Source organism: Saccopteryx leptura, chromosome 3, assembly GCF_036850995.1.
Source record: "Saccopteryx leptura isolate mSacLep1 chromosome 3, mSacLep1_pri_phased_curated, whole genome shotgun sequence".
Classification (NCBI taxonomy): domain Eukaryota; kingdom Metazoa; phylum Chordata; class Mammalia; order Chiroptera; family Emballonuridae; genus Saccopteryx; species Saccopteryx leptura.
Window position 1 is genome coordinate 160,083,786 of NC_089505.1, and position 27,652 is coordinate 160,111,437.

General features: G+C 40.6%; 1 protein-coding gene across 2 annotated transcripts in view; it reads left to right on the forward strand.

The window, feature by feature from the left end:
• The first annotated feature begins 3,457 nt into the window (after positions 1-3,457).
• DNAI3 (dynein axonemal intermediate chain 3) overlaps positions 3,458-27,652 on the forward strand; it is a 100,726-nt gene continuing 76,531 nt past the window's right edge. For both annotated transcript variants that reach the window (XM_066376687.1, XM_066376689.1), the window contains exons 1-6: positions 3,458-3,543; positions 10,376-10,468; positions 10,864-10,902; positions 22,124-22,305; positions 23,167-23,271; positions 26,873-27,031. In XM_066376687.1, coding sequence (XP_066232784.1) covers positions 10,390-10,468; positions 10,864-10,902; positions 22,124-22,305; positions 23,167-23,271; positions 26,873-27,031 — 564 coding nt within the window. In that variant the 5' untranslated portion in view covers positions 3,458-3,543; positions 10,376-10,389. The remainder of the gene's footprint in view (positions 3,544-10,375; positions 10,469-10,863; positions 10,903-22,123; positions 22,306-23,166; positions 23,272-26,872; positions 27,032-27,652) is intronic.

Below are 27,652 nucleotides of genomic sequence, written 5' to 3' on the forward strand. Positions count from 1 at the left end.
CTATCATCACCATACAAAGACTCTTCCACCACCAACCCTTTGGATATGAAGAATAGAGTCTCACCTATGCCCATAAAGAAGTCCACTCTGCTACCATATGGCCCCATTTTTCCTTCTCAGCTCCTGAATTTGCTTCTCTAGAAACATCTGCTGCCCACATCTGGAACTATCTATAAGGCCCCACCTTCTCTTGTGGGAAATGCCAGCAATTCTGGGGAGGAGGGTCACCCGTGTCCCTTGTAGTCTCCATTAGACTCCAATTCTGTGCAGAAATAGTTAAGGAGGCCTTTCTCCTCACTTTAGTGTTGCACATATTCCAATTTCATATTTAAGTTTTAGTCCTTTTTCTAGAATTGCTACATTTGGTCTTATTCTCCATTATCTAAACTTTACACTCAAGTCAGACTTTTTCTGTTTTCTCATTTCTGAAGGTGAGTACTCTTCTGGGATGCTCCCAAGTCAGGTGTGAGAGGTTCCCCAAGCAGATTATCAATAATCCCAGCTGTTTAAGACTCAAATACGGGAATTTCCTTCCCAACCACTCTTTCTCCCACCCAAGCATACTGATGCAGACAAACAAAACATAAAGACTCTATTCAGTGTCCTCAATCCTTATTTTCTGAACTCTTTTGAAAAAATCTCCAAGTGAACATCGCCTTGAGGGGTCTCTAAAGAAAAGATAATGAAAGGCTTAGTGTCTCACCCAAATCACAAGATTATAATCTTTACGTCCTTAAATCTAACAGCAAAGGATCATGGATCTTTTTTAAGAAAATTATTTGTAAAATATACAAAGAAGCTTTTGTTAGAGAGCTTCTTCTGGATTTGCTATAACTATATTCAAAATATATTTTCTTAAACACCCTTGACAGACACTGTGCTAAGCAATGGAGATATAAAGGAATGAGACACCATCCTCCCCGAAAATCCAGTGGGAGAGATATCTATAGAAACCAGCCACTGCAACACAATGTGATACTTGCTATAGCAGACAGACCAATTCTTCTGGGATGGTTTTACAGGAAGGTGATATTTGAGTCGGGTCTTAAAAAATAAATAGGAGTTTACCAAGTAACAAAGATGAAGAAAGAAGTAGCAGGATGAGGTGGAGGTAGAAGTAGAAGCAACAGTATGAACAGATGCACCGTTGTGAACAGTATAGCACATTTGGGGAGTGGTCAAGAGCTCTGTTTAACCACAGCTCTGCCTCTGAACTTGAGATTTGCAAACTCCTGGGCTGGGTAGGAGTATGCTGTGGAAAAAACATGGAATGAGCACGTCACAGCTGCCTGACCTTCATTGCATTTATTCAATTTTATTTCAATTTTAGTTAAGAGTGATTATAGACACTTTTTCAGTCTTGAGATATAATGACATGTAACATTGCATAAAGATTTTAGATATTTTAAAAATTAAAACAAACATAAATATGTTGTAGAACAGAATAAATTCTTTATATGAAACAAATATATATATGTAACGTTCATAAATCTAGTTCAAGGTATAACTCCCCTTTTCATCAGTCTATTATCAATCCCCACTCCTATGGTTTCACAGTTCTCAACTATTATGAACTTCAGTTGAGAAGTACAAAGACTAAAATGTTGGGTTAAGTTGGGGAGAGAGGTGGGGTATGCGGCTGGATAAATAGCTCAATGTCATCCAGATATCTTTAAGATATCTTTCAGAATCCTATCTGTACAGGGTTTTATATGCCAGATTGAGGATATGTAAGCAGGGAGGTTCAATATGTCAGGATTGAATCTCTGCAGTAAAACACTCTTGGGGAACTTTACAAATAAATTAGAGAGAAGGAGACAGAACAAGTCAAGAGACTACTGCTTATCATCTAGGAGAGAGATGAGGCATACCTGAAAAAAGGCAGAGGTAGTGAGGATGGCTAAGAAGAGATAAATTACTTGAGAACTATTTAGGAAAGGAAAATGACAGGAATAAGTGCCATGTTGACTGTGGGCAATAGAAGAGATGTCAGGGATGAGTCTCAGATTTCTGGTTCTGCAAATTGATGGACAATGGCTACTAGTACCTAAGGTAGAAAATAAAGGAAAAAAATACCTGAAAGATAATGAGTTAAAGATAATAAATTGTGATGCCTATGGTACAGTAATTCATTCATTCATTCACTTATTCATTCAATATATTTATTTAACAATGATCAAATATGGTGAGCTAAGCTAGACATGTATTTGGAAATGTCCAATTAGGAGTGGAAATTCAGGTCTGGAATTAAAGAAATGTATTAGGTGAAGAGTTTAAGTATAGAAATGGAAGTCACTGATGTGTTTTGAAAGATGGCTGAACCAAAGGGCACCAGGAGAATACAAAGAGTGAGAAAAGAATCAGGACTGAGCCCAGGGGAAAACTTATTGAGTGTCAGGGAGTTGAAGAATGGAGGAAAACTGTCACATGATAAGTCTTCCTCCTTTTGTTTTGAAAAAAAAAAAGGAACTTTAAAAAAAGTGACTTCTTTAGTAAAATTTATTTGCATTTTGCAAACACAAATTCTAAAAAAATTTGAAATTACATATATATGTATATATAATCTCTTTACACATCTTGTGAAGTCTTATCTAATCTGGGATCATTAAGTCTCAAATATGTCAATAAGCCTCGTCTCAATTAAGTATTTTCATTTAATTGAATGTAAAAAAAATAATTGAGACCAATTACAGCAGTCAATTGTATTGCTGTATTATATGCTGCCAGCTTACAAATTAGCAGTTATAATTATTTTTAAAGGAAAGAGGGAAACAGTGTACAGAGAGAGGAACTTCACTGTGTGCGTCCCACAGGACACATAAGCACAGGTAAAATGAACCCTGGAGTTCCTCAGGGCTTTAATCTTCTTCCCCCTGAGAATCATACTTACAATTAGAGTTAAACGCTGTACAAAAGTTACTTTGGCAAGAGAAAAAGGTAACACGTTAGAAGATAATTGAACCAGACTATCTCTCCCTCACACTGGAATCTAGGGCTGGTTTCTGGGAAGGCCTCAGCTCATCCTTGGGTAAGCAGGGCAGGTGCCCTAAGAATGCTAACCCCGCAAAATTCACTTCACCCTTCCCTCCCTGCTGCTACAGACCACACCCAGAAGGATTCTTCTTCAGGTAAGGTTGCGCTGCACCAGGCTTGTCAGACCTGGGATCAGGCTGGGCCACTATCTTCAATATACTTAAGTTGCACATCTCTTTCCTTGCAAGTGGAAAACTTCGGACATCGCCTTGTTTCCTGTTACGTGAGGTATCATCATAGCAACCAATCACAAGCCTGTTCTGAAAAAGACTGTTAGGGAACGTAGACTGTATTGGTACTAGCGCTTTGTCAATCTCCGCAGAGTCACCGCCTCTTTTCTCTTAGCAACGGATGCGTCACAGCAACAGCCTACACAGAAGCTGAGGTTTGCGCTCTTAGGACTTGTTTTTCTGAGAGTAGGAGTCAAAACTTACATCTTCAGCCCCAGAAGGAGTTTTCCGTAGGGTACTGGCAAAGACGCTTCTTTTCTCTTCAGTTTAGCAGTATCAGGTAAGGGAAGCTCTAAATGGGAAAGGAGGCTTGGAAAACAAGTATATATTTTACTACTCTTTCAAGGGCATCGGAACGTCTCTGTGGCAGCTATGTGCTAGATGCAGTGCAAAAAAAAAAAAAAAAGTGCAAAACTTTTCCTGCTTTCAAAGAACTTGCAGCCTAGCCAAGAAACAATAATAGCAACGAGAGAGCAGTTAACGACACCCTTAGAACTTTGAGGGCAGGTACTGTGTCTTGCTCACAAGTCACGTATCCCCAATGTCTATCACATTGCCTGGCGCATAGTGAGAGCTCAATAAATATAGGAAGGATGAATGGATAGATGGAAGGAAGGGTGGCTGGGTGGGTGGATGGATGGATGGATGATGCATGGATGGATGAAAAGGAAAGCAGCATGATCCTGGTTATTCACCAGTATTGGAGATCAACGAAGAAAAGATAAAAGTGAAGTGGTAGAGAGATGACTTCAGGACCATTAAGAAAAGAACAGAGTATAAAGTGAAGAAAATGAAGGGGGAAACATTAATTCTTTGAAAGTAAGGTCTTTGACTTACTCAGCTAGTGACCTCCAGTACTGAATTGCTGCTCAATAATTTCTCTCTCCTTCTGCCCACAGTATGGTGAATGCTGAATGCTGAATGAATTCACAGCAATTTCTAGGCAGCTCTGAGTTTGAGGCCCTCTGCCTCTGCAAAACCCTGGTGTAATTAACGACACTACAGTGTGATTAGAAAGCATCAAAGAGAACAAAGTTGTTTAAGTCTCTGAGTGAGAAAGTTGGGCAGGCTTCAGAGTTGAGCCTTGCAGAATAGAGGAAGAGTTCAGCAAGCAGAAAAATGTGGAGCAGCAGAAGCAGGGAGGGAAGGAAATTCCCCAGAGAAGAAGATAGGAAGACTGGTTATAGGGAACTGTTTAGAGAAAGGAGGGTAATCTTACGAGGCTGGAGTAGAATTCGAAGGGTGGATATGGTGAGGCAGACTGTGAAGGATGTAAAAGGTGATGATTACACATTTTGACTCTATCTTGTGTTGCAAGGTCTGATCTGCAGACCACCTGTGCAAGACTGTCCCATATTGCTTTTTAAAATTCAGGCTCACCTAGACCTGCTGGATCACAGTGGCTCCAGGAAGTCTGCATTTCGAATGAGCTCCATTTCTCCACTAGTGGAGGAGAATGCTACTGTGGACAACAGGGACCCACATTACATTCCCCAGTATACAAGGAACTGACTTATTAAGATTCTAGAAAGAGTGCTCTAAAGACTTGTCCTGTGGTGATTACTCTGGTTAGAACAGAGTCAGGGGAGCCAGTTAAATGTCTATGATCTATTTGGAGGGTGGAGGGAGGAGAATCTGTGAATAGAGAAATAAAATTAAATGTTTATTTTTACTAACTGCTAATTTAAATTATACATTTGGTAACAATCCACAGTAGGATTAGCAGGACCTCTAAGTTTGTCACTAAGAGGAATTACAGCTCTTTTCATATTATATTATCAATGTTATATATTATATATATGATTTATGCTCATCACATCTTCAAAATTAAGGTGGTAATTAGAATCACTGCTAGATCTTATTATTTAATGTAGTAACAAAGAAGCACAGAAATTATCATAATTTAAAAAACATGTTGATCACTGTATTTCAATAAAATCTGTCTCCTTTGTAATCCCATATTTTTATTTGATGCATGGGGTTTCACCAGCCTGCCAAAGGGGCTCATAGCACAAAATAGTTAGACACTTCTGGTACAGGAGGACATGTTAAAGGCCAGCACACGTGGAGGTTATGGGAGAGGTGGGGTTGGCATTCAGGAGGCATTTCAAAAGGTGAACTGATGGAACAGCCTTTACTTAAATGAGTATTCTGCCTTGGTAAAAGGTAGAGGTAGGTTGAAAGAAGAGCAGCAACTGAAGTAGATTAATGGGAAACATTGCAGAAACAGTTCTTTCTGGAGGACAGATGCTGTGTACTCATTGGAAGATCGCTGCAGTGCCCAGTACTACCTGCAGTTTAATCAGGGTCTTGGTGGAGACTGACCAAGGAGCAGCAGTTCTTGGAGACACATTTACAAAACTCCCAAGACGTTAGACTTAGTTGTATTCTAAATCTTTGTTTAAAAATAAAAAAGATGGGAGACAAGTATGATAAGCTTACGAATACTTTGGGAGAAGAAAGGATGATGACTACTTACACAAGGTTGGCTATTTGAAGAGGACTCAGGACATAATACTTTCTAAGGAAGATGCTAGGTAGACGATACCAATGTCACAGGTCTTCTCAGAATTAAAGATCTCATGACTGGGAGTAAGCCACACATGCATACAGGTAATACATGGGAACGTGTAACCAGGTGTGTGTGTAATAGCCACATAAAGTGAAGAGAAGGCACTAATAACTATTTAACTTGCTGTATACAGTCACTGACAAGTCTTGAAAGTTAGGTCAGAACACGGTCATGTAGATCAACTCTGAATGTATATAATGTTTCTCATAGTCACTGGAGTGCCATCACAGGTTTAGAACTGTTACACAGAAGACTTACCCAGTACTCACTTTTCTAGTTGCTCTCTAATATAGTTTGCTGTTAATGTGGAAGGTAAAATATGTGTTCTTTGATACATTGGTAGCACTGCTCATGGCTGATATGTTCCCTTAGACAAGTTATCTGACCTCTTGGGGCCTCTGTTTTCAAAAATAACATGGAGATAAAGATAATATCATTAATAAAATGCCTACCTAAAAGGGTAGTTAAAATTAAATTTAAAAGCACACATTAATTACTTTGAATCATGCCTGGCACATAGCATTCAACAAACTTGAGCTGCTATCACTATTACATTGAAAAAAAATACATGCAAAAAATCTAAAGGAACTCAAAGGAAAAAAGTGTGACACACACTTTGGTCAAGATTTAGTAATTGAAGTGCTAAGCATAAAACAAAGTTCATGATATTTTGACTGTAGGCAATTATAGGGGTGCAGACTGAGCTACCCCTAAATGTTTCTTAGTGGTATGTGGATTGCTTTGAGTTGAAGGCAACCAAAACCCTACAGGTTTTCCTTTCTGCCTATCTAGAAAAATTTAAATTAGGAGACTAACCCATAATAAGGATTAAAACCAGAAATGACTTTTTATCTTGCCCATCTACATGGCAGGGCAAAACTAATAATTACTGAACATATGCTCTCCCTGAAATGACCCTTTGAAGCCCCACGGTACATTACCTCTGCCCTAGTTCAGGACATCTTATATACCATCTTTCTCCATGTATAAAACGCAATTTAATTTGGGGGCCTGAAATTTGAAAAAAAAAATGTATTACATAAAGTTATTAAACTCAAGTTTTATTCATCATAAAATTCATAAAGTCCTCATCATTGTCCAAACTCCCATCCATTAGCTTGTCCTCATGTGTCTGATGACTAATCACTGTCTTCGACAATGAGTGCAGAAATAAGCACAAAAAAAGTGAGAACTGCAAGTAAAAAAATCTACAACCACTGTATAAGATGCACCCAGATTTTAGACCCCAAATTTTTCAAAAAAGGGTGTGTGTTATACATGGGGAAATATGGTACTTCAATTTCCCTTTCTGCTCTGAACCTCTTCTGCATGTGGGATCTCTGTCTCTGTCATGTATGCTGGGTTCCCATACATATGTATGTGTTAAATTTGGGTATTTTCTCTGGTTAATCTGTCTCACATCTATTTAATTATTAGGCCAGCCAAAAAAAACCTTGAGGGTAGAGAAAAGTTTCCTCCTCCCCCAAACTATGAAATAATATTCAGTCTGTGGTGGTTCATTAAAATGAGGCAAACAATATAAGATGACTGAGTTGATGATAATGAAACTTCATTTCTTTTTTTTAATGAATGTTAATAGCTACTTTATTCAAAAAGCCAAAACACTAGATACAACCATCTATCAATGGGTGAATAGATAAGCAAATCATATGACCTTATAATACAGGGGTTGGGAACCTATGGCTCGCGAGCCAGATGTGGTCTTTTGATGGCTGCATCTGGCTCACAGACAAATCTTTAATAAAGAAATAATAACATTAATTAAAAATATAAAATATTCTCACATATTACAATCCATTTATTTCCTACCGCTCATGTTCATGGTTGTGGGTGGCTGGAGCCAATCACAGCTGTCCTCTGGGACAACACCAAATTTTTATTGGATAATGCATAACATACACGGGTTGTTGTATGGCTCTCACAGAATTACATTTTAAAATATGTGGCATTCATGGCTTTCTCAGCCAAAAAGGTTCCCAACCCCTGTATAATAGAATATAACTCAGCTATAAAAAAGAGTAAATTACTGGTACAGGCAACAAGATAAATCTCAAAAACAGAATCCTGAGCATAAGAAGCCAAGCACAAAAGTATAAAGATTGTATTATATAATTCCACTTATCTGAGTCTCTAGAAAAGTCTAGAGACTGTAGTGACGGAAATCTATAGTACAGAAAGCAGAGCATTGTTGCCTGGAGCTGGAGGTGAACAGAAACATCAAATGCAAAGGGGAAGGAGGAAGCCTTGGGGGGAAGGGGGTGATCAGAATGCTCTGATTCTAATTACGGTGATGGCTGCATTTATTTAAGCTTGTCAAAGTATCCTTTTGAGTGGGTGTAGTTTATTATGCTAAAATCATACCTTGATTAAATTGATGTCAGATAGCAACTCATTCCTCCTCAAGCTCACCCTGGCTCCTGTAGCCTCAGAAGCGAGGAGATATGTAGGACCCAGGGCCATCCTAACATGGAGCACCTGCAGGGCTCTCTCTCTCCACGTGTTAGGACCACAGAGCCAGGTAGGCACTGAGGCCATACCTGTGGCTGCCTTTCCATCCTGTTCCCATCTGTACTTCCACAACCATGTGTCCACCTTAGTGTGAAGCCCGTTGTCCCAGTAGAGCCCAAGCTCTATGTTGAACAGGCACCCACGATTCAACTTCCCCACACAGTGGGACACTCCTGCTTATCAGCAAGGCTGGCAGCCTCTTTATTCTTGAGGAGGCTAGGAGGATTCCACTTATCAGTTCTGAGACCAACTGCCACCAGAGGAAAAACACAATGGACACACAAGTTAGTTGCAAGAATCACACAGGTAGTTTATTACTCACAAATCCTTTTGGCGTGCCTGGGTACAGCTTAAGGGGGGCCCCCTTCAGCGTGCTCCTCTCGGCTGTCTTTGGTCAGAGCTCAGAGCTGCGTGGAGACAGTCCATGTCAATGCAGGAGTCTGGGTGACTACTGCAGCAGGGGGGCCCTTAGCTTGAGTACCTTTTCTGGCCAATGCCTTCTATCAGGTGTCAATCTACAAGATTATCATCTCAACCCACCTTCTAACAGGTGTCAATTTACAGGATTATCACTTCAAAACACCTTTTTGGGAGTTCCTCACAGGGAGCCCTTTTTATGTTAATCTACTGAAATGTTACATCAAGCCACTTTTAAGGTGTTCCTAGGGAAGCTTCTTGTTTATGTTAATTTACATAGTTATGGCATCAAGCCACTTCTTATCTATATGTATCTTCACACACTAACTGACTGAGCCCTGTGCAAAAGGCAGAGTCTGTATATCATATCTCTACACACTATATTAATTCCTATCCAGACAGCATAACTTTAATTTCCTTAATTGCTTTCAACATTATATCTTAATTATTTTTATATATCTTCCATATTTTTCTATATTTCTATATATTTACTTTCTATAACCTTATATTACTGCAACACCTTGCAGAAAGGAACAGCTTTTACTGTTGCCTGCTCAGAGACAGCACTCTGGCTTCTGTCTCCTGAGTAACTTGGGGTCTTGGTGAGTCTGACCTTTGCTCCAGGAAGGCTGCAGTCACACAAAGGCAGGTGCAGCCATCTCCACCAGCCTTGGCTTCTGGAGACTTGAGGCCAAAGTCAAAGGTCAGCCTCGGGGTCTGTTCCCCTAACAAACTCAGAGAGCATGCCTGCAAGGCTGGCCTTGTACCCTGCAAAGCGGCCTTTGGGGGTTCTGGGGCAACTTTACTTCATTATATCTGCACAACCACCTGGTGAGTTAGGATTTATTATCTCTATTAAACTGAGGAATCAACTGAGACTTAGAAGGTCAACAGTTTGCCTAGGGTCACTCGGCTAATAAAAGGCAAAACCTATGTTTAAACCCTGCTGGTTAGACTTTTAAAATCACATTTCCAACCATTTAACAAGATGGGGCGAAGGTGAGCATTGAGGAGATGACAAGGATTTGTCACTGGCTAGGCCCTTGGCCAGTGTTATATTCTGTCAAAACTGACAAGCAAAGTCCACAGAAGCTTTTGGAGGCCTTCTCCGGCAGCGCAAATAAGGACACAGAAGCTACATGTACACAGGCCAAGAGAAAAGTACTGTTTAAATTATGTTGATTTTAAAATTATGTGCCCATATTCCCACTGTGAGCCTGTGTCTGCCCATGGACTTGAATCTGCCTTTGTAGCTGGGGCACCTGCCAGGGAGCCGGCCCAGGGCAGCACAGAGACACTCCCTGGGTGCAGGATGCCAGCCAGAGGCAGGGGGCAGTGTCCTCGGGGGCTTCCACGGTAGGGCCTGGTCTGGCACCACAAAGTGCTGGTAAGTCACTTCCTGGTGCTTCAGCAGAGTGGCTCCCAGGCACAGGCGAGAGCTACCAGTCAGGTTGTTGTGATAATCCTCTGCCCACAGAACACCCATTCTATGAGGATGCCTGTTGGTTTAGCCAAAGGCTAAATTTAGGAAACATATTCTTGTGTTTACTAAATGATAATGCTTATTCCCTAATGATGTTCTCTCTCTGCACAGCCTAAGTCAGAGCCATGGCTCCCAAACAACAGAAGAGCTCAGGTGTAAAAAAAAAGGCAAAACATAGCAAAAAAAAGGAACCAGTATTACCTGGTAAGACTGTCTATTCACTGAGGGGATTTTTATGGCTTCAGTATTTTTACACATAGTAACAGCGAAAATCATCATAGTTTTATGTATCAAATAAACAAATGTTTTGGCTGTCATAAAGCTAAAACACAAGTAGAATTCAAAATATGGTCATTTATTCTTGTTTGTTTTCTTTCCCATTAAACTATCAATTAAATGCAGTAGGAAACATATCATTCAAAGATAAATTTGTGAGAGATAATTATTCAGATTCTATTTAATTATTCATAGTTTAAAACTTTGTCATATATTTGCATTTATGTTTCATGTTTTGAGACCTAGTTTAATAAAGACTGTAACAAACTATGGTATATATTTGATTTAAAAAGTAAATTTGACATCATTTTATTATGTTCCAGTTACTGAAGTAGATGAACCTGTAAATATGGAGAGCATGGGTAAGTGGAAATACAATTTAGAAACTGTCCTTAGTTACTATATTTCAAAATGTAATAAGCATGTGAGAACACTGCTTGATCAAAATATAAATGAACTAAGATTATATTAGGTCATTTAGAATATAAAATGAAAAATTTTAAATAAAGAATAATAAGTAAGAGTGGAAAAGATCATTTTAAATAGAAATAGACTCAGGACAAACAATCCCTTCAAAATCCAAATTATATGATTATTGAGAGAACTTTTATAATTATAAAATATGGTAAATCTGCAAGTTATTACTTTTATTAGAATCATATTTTTAAAACTCTGGCTCATGAGCAATATTTATCTGTATTTCACAGTAAAATTCCACTAATTCAAGGGAAAAGGCTGATTTTTCAACAAAGAACCTAGAATTTACACAACCAAACGAGGAGGCAGTCAGACAGACTCCTGCATGCGCCCGACCGGGATCCACCCGGCATGCCCACCAGGGGGCGATGTTCTGCCCACCAGGGGTGTTGCTCTGTTGCAACCAGGGCCACTCTAGCGCCTGAGGCAGAGGCCAAGGAGCCATCCCCAGCGCCCCGGCCATCTTTGCTCCAATGAAGCCTCGCTGCGGGAGGGGAAGAGAGAGACAGAGAGGAAGGAGAGGGGGAGGGGTGGAGAAGCAGATGGGCGCTTCTCCTGTGTGCCTTGGCCGAGAATCGAACCCGAGACTCCTGCACGCCAGGCCGACGCTCTACCACTGAGCTAACCGGCCAGGGCCTGTTCCTACTTATAGAGGCCAAATAACTAACAAGCCTTTATTTTTGTTGTTGTTGAAATTTTCTCTTAGAATTGCCTTAGGTGATGCCCTTCATGTTTAGAAACAGAGAGAACAGTGAGGGTGGAAAAGAGAAAGATCTAAAAGCCATGTAGGCCATTGTGAAGATTTTGGCTGTTACCCATACAGGACAGGCATCTATTGGTGGTATTTGAGCAGAAGAGTGACATGCTCTGACTTATGTTTTGACTGGTCACACCGGCTACTCTGTTGAGAACTGCAGGGGCAAGGACAGAAATAGAAAATGGCTAGGGAGCTATTGCAACAATCCAGGAAGAAGAAGGGGGTGGCTTGCTTGGGCCAGCATGGCAGAGGTGGTGGAGACAGAGCATAAAGGTGGGGAGGTGGTGGGAGGACATCAGCTCACAGTAAGCGGCACTGGAGCAGGCTATGCTGCCCAACAAATACTTATTGGATTAATGAATGTACCACCCAGAAACATGGGAGTCCTGTTTGACCCCTTTCTCCCCCTCAACACCTCCTCATTTAAACCATTCCGACTCCTGTCAGTTCCACCTCTCAAACCCATCCCTTTCACATTTATCTCCACATCTACTGCCTTAATCCAAGCCTCCACATGCCTCACTGAGATTACTCCCTTAGCTCTTTCCTGGTATCAGCGCTTCCACTCAGCCTCCTTCAATCCATTCTGCACACAGCCACCTGCCACAACTCTTTCCTGCTTAAACTCTCCCGTGGCTTTTCTCTGTCCTTATTCTGGTCCTGGCTTCACCTTCCTCTTTGATCTTTCTCTTCATTCTCTGCCCACATTTATGGTTCACCAATGTTCCTTAGCAGAGCACACCGAATTTATTCCTGCCTCAGGGTTTTTGCTCTTTCTCCAGGTGCCTGAATAGATCTTTCCCCAGATCTTTATATAACTATCTCCTCATTATTCAGATCTAGACTCCAATCCCATCCCTGAAAGAAAGGTTTCCTGAAGCCCCCTCTTTCATCTAGTACCCTTACCTTCACAGCACTGAATAGTTCTGAAGTGCAGTCAATTCTCACTATTTATGGAAGTTCTATATAGTTGCTATGAACACTGAGTAAGCAAACACTGAGCCATTGCTCTTAGCGGAAATGCAGGATTAAGTTACTATGAGCTTCTGGTAATAATATTTTCATTAACCAATCAATATATATAACCTTTTATGTGTGTTTCTTTTTAAAGACACTTTGTTTACTATATATTGTTAATTCATTAACACTAAACTCAGACAACAGCACTGTAATTCATGTCTTAACCATACTTAAATGTATTTTCTCCACAAATCACATCACAGCTTTCTTGTGCTTGAGAACACTATACAGCACTTCCGCGCCACACGTGGAGACCATTTTAAATAACAAAATTACCAATGAAAAGCATAAAAATGTAAAAAATGTAGCACTACATAGACAGTGAAAAGGACACTTGTTCCCAGGGCGAGAGCTGAAGCAAGACGGCAGAGCATTGCCTTTCTGGACCTCAGCTGTCAACGTGCACATCAACAACTCAAACTTTGCCCCTCTAAGCATGTCTGCTAATGACCATAAAGGTAGCACAACTATTGACTTTAAGGTTACAAATAAATTTTAGCAAGTGAATTTGTAAACGCAAAATCCATAATGAGATTGACTGTATTTATTTGTTAATGCATTTATAATCTACTTACTCTCTCTGTCTCTCTCCCCAGGCAAACAGTAAGTTTCTTGTTCACCATTGTACACCAATGCCTAGAACAGATATTGATACCTAATAAGTACTCAATAAATTTTTATTGATTAATTGAATGAGTGAATGAATTACTGTCTCTGTTCTTCCTGTCTAAATAAAGCCACCAGCACTCTTACCTTCCTTAGTTCTATCTCTCACCATTTTATTCTGGTTAGCACTTGTCACAATTTGTAAATATATATCTGAGTATATTTATCTGTTTAATATCTGTCACCATGGCACTAGCATCAGGCTTTTCAGATAATAGGTGCTCAATAAATATTCTTTGACTAAATAATTGACTAGTAAAAAAAATTCCAAGAATCTGAGAAGAAACATGTTAGAGATGTTTCAGCTAGAATTAAAAGGACTGAAAAATATAAGTGAGTGTGTTTAAGGAGAAATAAACAAGAAAACTTCAGACTGACCAGGCGGTGGCTCAGTGGATAGAGCATTGGACTGGGATGCTGAGGACCCAGGTTCGAGACCTCAAGGTCGCCAGTTTGAGTGCAGGCTTATCTGGTTTGAGCAAGGCTCACCAGTTTGGACCCAAGGTCGCTGGCTCGAGCAAGGGGTTATTCGCTCGATCTGCTGTAGCCCCACGGTCAAGGCACTTATGAGAAAGCAATCAATGAACAACTAAGGTATAACAATGAAAAACTAATGATTGATGCTTCTCATCTCTCTCCGTTCCTGTCTGTCCCTATCTATCCCCCTCTCTCTGACTCTCTCTCTCTGTTAAAAAAAAAGAAAGAAAGAAAGAAAGAAAGAAAGAAAGAAAGAAAGAAAGAAAGAAAGAAAGAAAGAAAGAAAGAAAGAAAGAAAAGAAAACCTCAGTACTTCTTAGTGAGACTTGAGGGTAAATTTTGATTCAACATCCATTATACTAGAACCTCTCTTCAGTACCGCCAGACTCCTCTCACAGCAACATCAAGATTTCTTTGATTTTCTTGCTATGGGACTTTCCTGACATTGTCAACTGTCACTCAGGGGCTCGTTGTTGCCATGCTCCAGGAGATAAGTATCCCCTTTCCTATCAGGGGACCAAAGGACCTGCAGACTAGCTAAACAGCTGTCTCTTAAGGGCCTAAAGGGCAGTGTCTAAAGGTTTCGAGAGAACATATATAATATTTACACATAGCAAACATATATGGAGCTACAGCTTTGTACCAGGCACTATCCTCTCATCCCTTTAACTCTATAATGTAAGCATTGTTATGGCCTTTACAAGATGGAGGTGTGACTCTCAAAAGTTAAATAATTTATCCAAATTATAATTAGAAGTCATACTTTATTACAGGTTAGATTATCAGTGATGTTTTGGTTGCATATTACCACTATACCAAATTACCACAAACTTACTATTTTACAGTTTCTGAGATAGGAATCTGAAATTACTTTTACTGGGATAAAATCAAGGTATTAGCAAAGCTAGTTCCTTCTGGAGCCTCTGAAGGGATCATCTTCTTCCCCTTTTCAGCTGAAAAACATCCTGTATTCATTGACTCTTGGCACCTTGTTCTATCTTCAAAACCAGCAGCATAGCATCTTCTGATCTTCCTCTGTCTTTGACCTCTGCCTCCCGGTCACATCTCCTGCCTTAATGTTGACCCTTCTGCCTTCTTCTTTTTTTTTTTTTTTTTTTTTTTTTTTTTTAATTTTTTTTTTTAATTTATTTATTCATTTTAGAGAGGAGAGGGAGAGACAGAGAGAGAGAGAGAGAGAGAGAGAGAGAAGAGACGAGACAGAGAGAGAGAAGGGGGGGAGGAGCTGGAAGCATCAACTCCCATATGTGCCTTGACCAGGCAAGCCCAGGGTTTCGAACCAGCGACCTCAGCATTTCCAGGTCGACGCTTTATCCACTGCGCCACCACAGGTCATCTGCCTTCTTCTTATAAGGACCTTTGTGATTCCATTGGGAATCATCGCAGGAGCCCAATAATCTACCCATCTCAAGATCATTAACTTAATCAATCTGCAAGTCCCTCTTTTTTTTTTTTTGTATTTTTCTGAAGTGAGAAGTGAGGAGGTAGAGACACAGAGTCCAGCATATGCTGGACCAGGATCCACCCGTCATGCCCACTACGGGCGATGCTCTGCCCATCTTGGGTGTGTCTCTGCTGCAACCGGAGGCATTCTAGCGCCTGAGGTGGAGGCCATGGGGCCATCCTCAGCGCCTGGGCCAATTTTGCTCCAATGGAGCCTTGGCTGCAGGAGGGGAAGAGAGAGGTAGAGAGAAAGGAGAGAGGGAAGGGTGGAGAAGCAGTTGGGTGCTTCTCCTGTGTGCCATTGCCAGGAATCAAACCCAGGACTTGCATATGCTGGGCTGACACTCTACCACTGAGCCAACCGGCCAGGCCTCTTGTCATATAAGGTAACATATTCACAGGTGTCAGAAATTAGGGCATGGATATCTTTCGGGGAGATACACTATTCTGTTCACCACAAGTGATTAATATTACAGGTTTTGGAATTAGACAGACCTGGTTCAAATCATAATTCTGTCACTTAATAACTGTGTGGTCACAAGTAACGTCATTTCTCTAAGTCTCTACTTCCTCGTCTGAAGAATGAGGTAGTGATACCCAACTCATGAGAATAAAAATGTACAGGCACATGTTCTTACACAAGGCTGTCACAAACAAGGTTACTTTAACTGTTGTTACTGTATGAAATGATACTACAATTTGAGGTGATAACATGGTAGGGTATATAAATGTCTAATTACTATGTTGTACACCTGAAACTAACATAATATTGTATGTCAACTGTAACTAAAAAAATAAACTTTTTAAAAAGATATTACAAAGAGAGAGAAATCAATCAATAAATAAGAATGGAGAGTCTAAAAATAAACTCCCATATAAATGGTCAACTGATTTTTAACAAAAACGCAAAGGCAACTCAGTGGAGAAGCATAGTCTTTTCAACAAGTGATGCTGGAACAACCGCATATTTATGCCAAAAAAGGGAACTTCAACTTATACCTCACCCCACATACAAAAATTAATTCAAAACGAATCATAAACCTAAATGTAAAACCAAATATTGTAAAACTTCCAGAAGACAACATAGGAGAAAATCTTGTGAACTTGGGCTAGGCAAAGATTTCCTAGATACCACACCCAAAACCATAAATCTTAAGAAATATTTGCCTAATAGATTTTTTTCTTTTATGAAATACTAGTCAAAAATATAAAGGAATGAACCATTGCTACATGCATCAACATGAATGAATCTCAAGATAATTATGCTGAGTAAAAGCAGACAAACAGAAAGAATATTTGCAATTTCACATATAAATATCCCATAGAAAACAAACTAAGGCCTGGCCAGTTGGCTCAGTGATAGAGTGTCGGTCTGGCGTGTGGATGTCCTGGGTTCGATTCCCGGTCAGAGCACAAAGGAGAAGCAACCATCTGCTTCTTCACCTCTCCCTTCTCTCTCTCCATCTTTCTCTTCTTCTCCCACAGCTTAGTTGGAGCAAGTTGGCCCCAGGCACTGAGGATGACTCCATGCCCTCACCTCAGTCACTAAAATAGCTCAGTTACTGAGCAACAGAGTAACACCCCAGATGGGCAGAGCACTGCCCAGTCAAGGGCTTGCCAGGTGAATCCCATTCGGGGTGCATACAGGAGTCTGTCTCTCTTTCTCCCTGCTTCTCACTTAAGAACAATTAAAAAAGAAAAAGGCCCTGACCAGGTGGTGGCGCAGTGGATAGAACATCGGACTGGGATGCAGAGGACCCAGGTTTGAGACCCCAAGGTCCCAGCTTGAGCACAGGACAGGCTCATCTGGTTTGAGCAAAAGCTCACCAGCTTGGACCCAAGGTCACTGGCTCAAGCAAGGGTTTGCTCGGTCTGCTGAAGGCCCGCGGTCAAGGCACATATGAGAAAGCAATCAATGAACAGCTAGGGTGTCAGAATGAAAAACTTATGGTGCTTCTCATATCTCTTCGTTCCTGTCTGTTTGTTCCTATCTATCCCTCTCGCTGACTCTCTCTCTATCCCTGTAAAAAAAAAGAAAGAGAAACCTAAAAGATAGTAACAGAAAGCAGATCAGTGGTTTCTTGAGGGTGAGGGTGGTGCTGGGAGGAAGGGACAGGAGAAAACTTTGGGGATTATGGATGTGTTCTTTGTCTTGATTGTGTTGAGGGTTTCATGGGTATATGCATATATTTAGTAAGCTGTACACTTTAAATACATACAGTTTATTATTTGTCAATTAAATCTCAAAACTTTTTTTAAAAAGTAAACAGCAACAGAAAATGTTTTTTTTAAAAGATACAGGTAAAATGCATAGGAGTTATTTAAATTAATTGTTTCCACATGTAGGACATGATTTGAGTTGCATGGGCCTCTTCCTTTTTTACACAGTAGGATGATCTGAGGAGTGAGTTGTGTAGAGTTTGAGTCTGTATTTGCCTCCTGCTCCATCGATCTATGAAGTAAATAACTGGCATTGACTGCATCCTGTGGAATGCAATGTCTGTGACCTCTCTGACTGTGTGTGGAGAAGAGAGAACCGTCTCCCTGCTCTGCTATGTGCACACATCAGAGACAAAGTATAGCATGGTAATCAGAGTGCAGGGACCTGGGATTGGATTCCAGCTTTCATATTTCCAGCCTCTCACCTTAGATATGGCATTTGACCTCTGCAGGCCTCCATTTCCTCAACTAAAAAATAGAGACAATTATAGCAACCACCTCAGAATGTGGTTGTGAAGATGAACCGAACTAGTGATACGTGTTAAGTGCTTAGAGCAGGCAGCTTGCAGTGAAGTTGCTATCATCAGCATGGCTATTATCCACCCACATTGCTAGTAACTCACCACCCAGCCAGGACTGCTGACCTCTGTAGGCTTCTGGAGGCCTTGCAGGCCTTCTCCTCTGCTCTAACATCTTTCTGCACCTCCTAGAGGAACCCACATTTCACTTTGCGGGAGGTGTAACTGAGCCAATAGCCCATCTCATTGCTAATCAACACAGCCACATTGTTGTAGCCTGGGGTGTTGTCTTCATTGTAGGCCTCAGAGCCTAAATAACAGCATTCTTTTATTGAATTTTGCCAGAGACACTTGGGCACGGCCACGGCCACAAGCCTCTGGCTTTGCTGTGTTTAGATTAGCCATTGTTCAGGTAACTCTGAAGGTAGCAACTGTGGGAGTTTTGTGTGGTCTGCTGACTACCAGTTGCCTGAAGTTATCAGCTTGCCAGTCGCAGCTAGAAAGTCTGCTGTTTTTATTAACGACTAGATAAAGGAAAGTTAGATCTTAGGATAAAGTTGCCTTGATGAAGTCCAGTTAGTGTGAAAGGGTCATTTCATTGAAAAAAAAAAAAAGTCTTACTAGTAGAATCTGAAGTATGTTTAATGGGGACAGGTGATATAGCACAGTGGTCTCCAAGCCCCTGGGCTGTGGACCAGTACTGGTCCGTGGGCCATTTGATACCGGTCCACACAGAAAGAATAAATAACTTACATTATTTCTGGGGGTTTTTATATTTAAGTCTGAACGATGTTTTCTTTTTAAAAAATGACCAGATTCCCTCTGTTACATCCGTCTAAGACTCACTCTTGACGCTTGTCTCGGTAACATGATACATTTATCCGTCCCACCCTAAAGGCCGGTCCGTGAAAATATTTTCTGACATTAAACCGGTCCGTGGCCCAAAAAAGGTTGGGGACCACTGACATAGCACACAGTATTTGTCACTGTCTCTCCTGTTTCTTGGATGGCAGAAGGCTCTCTGGCCTTTATGAGCGCCCCCTTTACCAAGGATGCCCTCTCCTTTTTGGTTCTAGTTCAGCATGGGTCTCTCCAGTTCCACCTAGAGGTCTTCAAAGGCAAGACTGCATCACATTTATTATACATTAGACATCACAAATAATCCTTGGCAGACTGTTCTCACAGGACAATCTGTTTGTGAATCAAGTCAATACTTGTTTATTGATGTCTCTTACATGCCAAAGTTAAGGGTTGTCATTTTGAGGGAGATAAAAATGAGCAGTTTGTCCATAATTTATGAACAACTTGTATTCCAAATGTTTATTATGCCAACAGATTGCAGTTTGGAATATATTTCCATATATAATCAGTGTTATGCATACAGTCATTAAAACCCCAATATTACCTGAATAAGTGTACCATAGAACCACTAGGGCAAAAGGTAAATGCTTCTGTGAGAAAATGAATTCAAAATTCCAACGTGAGAGGTCACATGCTCTTCTGCCCTTGACGACACACCTGTTGAGAGTGAGAGGAAGGATATCAGGACGTCCAAGTATATGGTCTGGAGAAGATGAGAGTGGGCTGTGGTACCCTGGGAGCGTGGAGTTCTGGGCAGGAGTTCCGGGGCAGATGCAGAGCTGAGACTGGCTGATGGTGATAAGAAAATGAAGAGGGCTTGTTAGAGGGGATGACAATGGGCAAGATGATAGCTATCCTCTTCCATCCTCTGTCCCAGGGCCTGCTGCCACTGAGGGCTGGCCTGAGGTGGGGAAGAAAGAGACAGGAAGAACAGGAATGGAAGTTTCCTGTACCTCATTTCCCTCCTCTTCTAAGGGCAAACCTAGGACTGAGGAACCAGAGGAAGGAAAAGGGATTCCCCTCTCACACACCTTTCTCCCCACTTCTGAGGGTTTGCTAATTCAACTTAATTGGAAAGTCAGTAGCTTTAAAATGTGAAGAATGGAGTAACAATTTTGACTGTAAAAAGCAGCAGCCCTGGGGAACAGAGAGGTGTCTATATAAGGTTAAGAAGGTTTCTTTTCCTTTCCTTCCTTCCTTCCTTCCTTCCTTCCTTCCTTCCTTCCTTCCTTCCTTCCTTCATTCCTTCCTTTTTTTTTTTTTTTTTTTTTTTTTGACAGAGAGAGAAGGACAGATAGGGGCAGACAGACAGGAAGTGAGAGAGATGAGAAGCATCAGTTCTTTGTTGTGGCTCCTTAGTTGTTCATTGACTGCTTTCTCATATGTGCCTTGACTGGGAGGGGGGGGTTTACAGCAGAGCAAGTGACCCTTTGCTCAAGCCAGCGACCTTGGGCTCAAGCCAGTGACCATGCACTTAAGCTGTTGACCTCGGGATTTGGAACCTGGATCCTCCTCGTCCCAGTTTGACACTCTATCCACTGCGCCACCACCTGGTCAGACAAGAGAAGATTTCTTTAAAATGGGAGACCATCGGGCAAATCTGCATTCTGAGGGAAAACAGCACAGAGATAGGAAAGGAGGGAAAGGGAATGGGTCGAGTGGTCGAGAAGGGGGGAAGGGACGGACAGGTCTTCTGAGTGGAGGGAGGGGTAGAAAGCTGGCACCGTGAGACTCAGCTGGTGGACAGGGCTGTGGGACAGCCAGGGTTCTGTGCTGTACAGACACAGAATTTTTTAAATATTTTTTAGTTTTTTAAAATTGTATTTAGAAATTAAATTATGGGGTAACATTTATCAATAAGAGTACATAGGTTTTAGGTAAACATCTCCAAACATTTGAACTGTTGATTGTGTTGTGTGCCCATCACAGAAAGTCAAATCATTGTCCATCATGGTATATTTGTCTCTCTCTATTCCCCTCCCCTCCACTTCCCTCTCCCTGGTAACCACTTCACTTTTATTTATAAGACACAGAACTTTTTCTGTGAGATAGGAAGTGAGGTCATCTAGTGAGAGAGAGCAGCAGACGAGGGATGAGGTGGGGGATGCATTAGAAAAGAAATACAGGTTTGATAGAGCCTGAAGAGGTGGTCATACCTTTGGACCAATAATTTCACTTTTAAAAACTATCCTAAGAAAATAATTTGAAATGAAATTTTAAAAATTATGCACTACATATCTGTAGTTATTTACAGTTATTGGGAACAAATGAGAAAAAAATTGTAATGTTAACAACAGAACAGTTAAAATGATGCTACAGAGTAACATTAATTTTAAATGACACATTGAAAATATTATATAATGTCATAGTAAAATATTTGTGACATATGGTACATAGTAAAAGCAGGATTTAAAATTTTATATAAGATATTATATATGGAGTGGCTAGGAGGAAATAGAGCAAACGATTAACAGAAGTTCTCTCTTGAGACATAGTATCATGGGTAACTGTTATTTCCTTTTTTAAGATTGTTTTTGAAATTAAATGGATAGATTTACTTTAAAAATAAAAACAATGAGGCCCTGGCCGGTTGGCTCAGCGGTAGAGCGTCGGCCTGGTGTGCAGGGGACCCGGGTTCGATTCCCGGCCAGGGCACATAGGAGAAGCGCCCATTTGCTTCTCCACACCCCCCCCTCCTTCCTCTCTGTCTCTCTCTTCCCCTCCTGCAGCCAAGGCTCCATTGGAGCAAAGATGGCCCGGGCACTGGGGATGGCTCCTTAGCCTCTGCCCCAGGTGCTAGAGTGGCTCTGGTCGCGACAGAGCGACGCCCCGGAGGGGCAGAGCATTGCCCCCTGGTGGGCAGAGCGTCGCCCCTGGTGGGCGTGCCGGGTGGATCCCGGTCGGGCGCATGCGGGAGTCTGTCTGACTGTCTCTCCCCGTTTCCAGCTTCAGAAAAAATACAAAAAATAATAATAATAATAATAAATAAATAAATAAAAACAATGATTTTAAAGTCTTAAAATTTTTAACCAATAAAGGTATTTAAAGCAAACAATTGCTTGTTTCCCTTTGCTAATATTTTAAGTGGTTACATTTAATGTCAAAATTGGACTTTGTCTTTCCCAGGTCATCCAGAAATTTACCCTTTAGTGTTAACTAGCAAGACCCAAGAAATATTTAACTGCCGAATAGATGAAGACCTGACAGATGAACAACCTTATAAACTTATCAAAATACAAGATATTTTGGCAGACTTTCACAACAGAGCGGCAGTATCTGATTTCTACCCAATCAAAAAACTTATCCAGGTAAGTAAAACATCCCTTTTTATTTTTGAGTCTTGCTTCAAGGGGTTCCTGGTACATAACAATGAAAGTTGGAGAGATTGCTGCATTCAAATTTGGCATTTGCCATTTCTTTGGGCAAATACTAGCTTGCCCATACCTCCTTGAGAATCCTGCTTGGTGATCCTCTGTGAAAAGCAAATGCTTATCAGTGACTGTCTTATTCCACAGCCAGAAAAGCTGATCCTTGCCCAATTTTAACTAGAATAAGAATCTCTTCTTATTTTCCCATACTGCTTTAATTGTCTAACTCATAATTTTGGTCCTGATTTATCTCCAAGCATGCAAGAGAACACAATACCATAGAAAAGGAATGCCTCTTGTTTTTCTTTTCTTGTTAGAAATAAAATCGCCTGGTAAATTTCCCTGGATGTATGGTGTTTTAAAAGCTTTTTAGAGTTAATAAAATAATTTTTCAATTTGAGATTATTAGCCATAGATTAGCACTATGGTAATTTTTTATGACTGATTGGAGATATATCAATTTTATGTCAATGTATGAGTAAATTGAATGACCACTGGACATCATTAACCTTCATTAGCTCTCTCTCTCATTTATTGTTCAGTAGCATGTTGTTTAATCTTCACATATGTGTGAATTTTCCAGTTTTCTTCGTGCAATTAATTTATAGTTCTGTACCATTGTGGTCAGAAAATATGCTTGATATAAATTCAATGCTCTTAAGTTTATTAAGACTTGTTTCGTAGCCTAACATATCATCTTTTCTTTAAAATGCCCCATGTGCACTTGAAAAGAATGTACTATATTCTGTTGCCCTTGGAGGAAATGTTCTGTAACTCTCTGTTTTGATTATATTCTTGTAGGAATATCCTGGAGATGAAATTCTGCTTGTTTATGACAAAGACTTCAAATATGGACTTAACTTTTATGTTATTGGAACTGAAGAGGGCAAGGAAAACTATTTCAACGTAAGCACACCCAAGTCCTTGCATTTTGTGGACTGTCAGAAGGAAGCAGTACCCCTGAGGGAGACCTTTGCATGATTATCATTCTTCTTGTCAGCTCTTTTTCTCTGGGGTTTGAATCGGGTTCTGACATCTAGGGTAGGTAAGCAGTAAATGTGGGATGGACCAAGTCAAGCATCTCAGTGTAGCAGATACTCTACTTATTTGCTTTAATTGACCCAATAAGAGTGGAGATAGCAAATCTGGAGAACCATGCTCCCAGCCACCCTTTGGCCTACATTCCTGGTTCTCCTGCTGTCTCTGTAACTGGGGTAAGTTACTGAGCTATTTATCTGTAAAAATGGTGGCACCAATAGAGTCCATTTTCAAGGCTGTTGTGAAAATTAAATGGGTTAACACCAGGTAGAGCCCTTTTGTAGTGTCTGACACAAAGCTGGGTACTCCAGAAACGTCTACTATAATTATCTGAAAGCAAGATTTTAAACTTGGTCAGTGGACAGTTGATAGGAAAGGAAGCAAAAAATAAAAGAATGATAGTTTCCAAAGGGGGGGGGGATCAGTTCACCTTTAGGGAGGTCTTTTTTTTTTTAAGTGGTCACGAAGGTAACAAATTTCTGAGACCTGCCTTTGATATGGCATCCCTCTGGGGGGCTTTGGTCAAACTGAGATAGACAGAGGGGTTTGAGTGGTTGTTCAATAAATGAGAAAAATAAAAGAAAGCATAGAATTTTAAAAACCTAATACTTTTATTGTTGTTGTTGTTTTTTTTACAGAGACAGAGAGAGAGACAGAGAGAGGGATAGACAGGGACAGACAGACAGGAATGGAGAGATGAGATGCATAATCATCAGTTTTTTGTTGCGACACGTTCGTTGTTCATTGATTGCTTTCTCATATGTGCCTTGACTGTGGGCCTTCAGCAGACCAAGTAACCCCTAGCTTGAGCCAGAGACCTTGAGTCCAAGCTGGTGAGCCTTGCTCAAACCAGATGAGCCCGTGCTCAAGCTGGCGACCTCGGGGTCTCGAACCTGGGTCTTCCACATCCCAGTCCGATGCTCTATCCACAGCACCACCGCCTGGTCAGGCAAAACCTAATACTTTTTAAACTAAAAATAATAATTTACTTAGACTTAACAGTGTCAATTTTATTTTTATTGCTTTTTTTCTCTGTGTTTTAAATTTTTTATTATAGTCTTGCACAGCTTAACAATGGAGACACATCTGAGAAATGTATCTTTAGGTGATTTCCTCATTGTGGGAACATCATAGAGTGCACTTATGTAACCCTATGATATAGCCTACTGCTTCTAGGCTACCATTACTGCGCAAACAACATGAGATTACATCAAGCACAAGATAAAATGATGCAATCAAGAGATCTGATAAACATGAGTTGTTTGAGGCTGCTTCTGGCGTAACATGGCGTATAGTGTTTTTTTTATTTGTTTGTTTTTTGTGGGTTTTTTTTGTTTTTTTGTATTTTTCTGAAGCTGGAAACGGGGAGAGACAGTCAGACAGACTCCCGCATGTGCCCGACCGGGATCCACCCGGCACGCCCACCAGGGGGCGATGCTCTGCCCCTCCGGGGCATCGCTCTGCCGCAACCAGAGCCACTCTAGCACCTGGGGCAGAGGCCAAGGAGCCATCCCCAGCGCCCGGGCCATCTTTGCTCCAATGGAGCCGTGGCTGCGGGAGGGGAAGAGAGAGACAGAGAGGAAGGAGGGGGTGGGGGTGGAGAAGCAAATGGGCACTTCTCCTATGTGCCCTGGCCAGGAATCGAACCCGGGTCCCCCGCACGCCAGGCCGACGCTCTACTGCTGAGCCAACTGGCCAGGGCGCGTATAGTGTTTTATAGCAAACTATTTTTTTAATAAGTAGAAAGAATACACTGTACAATAATGATAAAAAGTATAGCATAGTAAATACTACATGAGCCAGTAACATAGTGGTCATTTATTGCCATTTTCAAGTATACTGCTCACAAAAATTAGGGGATATTTTCAAAATAAATATGAAGCTATAAAATATCCCCTAATTTTTGTGAGCAGTATATTATGTATTGTACATAATTGTATGTGCTATACTTTTATATGTCTGACAGCACAGGAGGTTTGTTTGCACCAGCATCACCACCAACATGTAAGAAATGCATTGCGTTATGATGTTACCATGGCTACAATGTCACTGAGTGATAGGAATTTTTCAGCTCCATTACAATCTTATGAGACTATCATCGTTAACCAAAACATTATTATAGTGGTGTATATAGTAAAATATTTTCAAACATATAGAAAAATACAGATAATAATATAACAAATATCCACAAAATTACTACCCAGAATTAGCAACTATTAATATCTTATTATATTTATTTCATTTTTTAAAGAAATAAAATAGATAATGCTTTGCTCCACTTTAATTCCACTTCTCTCTATAGGGAACCATTATTCAAAAGTTTAATATCCTTCCTGTCTATGATTTTATATTTTTACTATACATGTATACTCCACAAATAATGTGTTTTATTATTTTATTTAAAAGTCATGCCTGACCTGTGGTGGCTCAGTGGAAAAAGCATCAACCTAGACTGCTGAGGTCACTGTTTCAAAACCCTGGGCTTGCCTGCTCAAGGCACATACAGAAGTTGATGCTTCCTGCTCCTCCTCCCTTTCTCTCTCTCTAAAAATGAATAAGTAAAATCTAAAAAAAAATGTTTAAATCACATAAAATTATATAAATCATTCTACAAGTTTTGTTTTTTTATTAAACTATAAAATTCTAAGCCCCAACTATGTTGATACATTTATGTAGATCTAGTTTGTTCATTGCAATTGCTTCGTGGGATTTTTGTGTGTGTGCGTGACAGACAGAAAGAGGGACAGATAAGGACAGACAGACAGGAAGGGAGAGAGATGAGAAGCATCAATTCTTCGTTGCAGCACCTTAGTTGTTCATTGATTGCTTTCTCAAATGTGCCTTGACCAGGAGGCTCTAGCAGAGGAGTGACCCCTTGCTCAAGCCAGCGACCTTTGGATTCAAGTCAGTGACCATGGGGTCATGTCTATGATCCCAAGCTCAAGCCAGAGACCCTGTGCTCAAGCTGGTGAGCCCATGCGCAAGCTAGATGAGCCAGTGCTTAAGCTGGTGACCTTGGGGTTTCAAACCTGGGTCTTCTGCATCCCTGTCCGACACTTTATCCCCTGCACCACTGCCTGGTCAGGCTGTATATCATTTTTATTCATACTTATAATCCTCTTACCAAAGAAATTTCATTGTCAGAGATAACTAGTTTTATATTTAACATTGAGTTTTATATTTAACATTGAGCTTTTTTCTTATCATGTATCTTTTCCATTTTTACTGTCCCATCTTTTTTTCTGTCATCTTCTATCTGTATCCTTGATATTCTTTTTGTTGTTGTTCTTTATTCTTCTTTTTTTGCTTAGTTTCCTTCTCATAATTTAAAAGTATGAACCAACAAGGAAGAAAAATAAGGAAGTGCTTAAGGAATTTGTGTAAAAGTAAAGTTTATTGCAAAATATACAGATGTAGCTATAAACTAAATTTGGTAATATATTTTTAAATTTTATTTGTTTCACTCTAGCCCCCAGAAGTTTCAGAAGAACAGGAGGAACAGAAAGACTTTAAAGAGCATGTCCCTGAAGAAATGTATTTTTATAAGCCCCCCATCTCTAAACCATGGGTTTCTTTGGGCAGTGAAAAAGAAATTGAGGACGAATCAGTTAAGGAATCTACAAAGCAGGTCAGAGGCTTGAATTATCTCATCATTACCTATCTATAGATGAATAACACTGATTTCTGAAGGCTCTGAAAAGCTCCTGTGTTTGCTATGGGCATGTGGTTTTTCTTTGGCTAAAAGAATGGTCTCTGTCTTAGGTGTGTACTATGGCTTGAATTATGTTCCCCCAAAAGATATGAAGTCCTAACCCCCAGTACCTCAAACTGTGACCTATTACAAAGTGGGAGGGCATTATTCCCTTCTGGCTGGGATCCTTATAGAAGGAGGGCCATAAGATTACACAGAGACACAGGAAGAAAAAGCACCATGTGAAGAAGGAGGCAGAGATTGGAGCCAAGGAGCACCAAAGATTGCTGGCATCACCAGAAGCTAGAGAGGCAAGCAACGGACTCTGTCTCAGAGACCACAGACAAAACACCCTCCAAACTCTTGATCTTGGACTTCAGTCCTCCACAACTGCAAGAGAAGAACTTCCTGTTGTGTTCAACCACCCAGTTTGTGTACTTGGTTATAACAGCCCTAGGAAATTGACACAATGACAAGCCCAAGCTGCCCCTGGGAGGAGGACTTGAATGTGATTTATTTTGAAAGTGCCCCATAAGAGACTAGGGAAGCAGCAGTAGA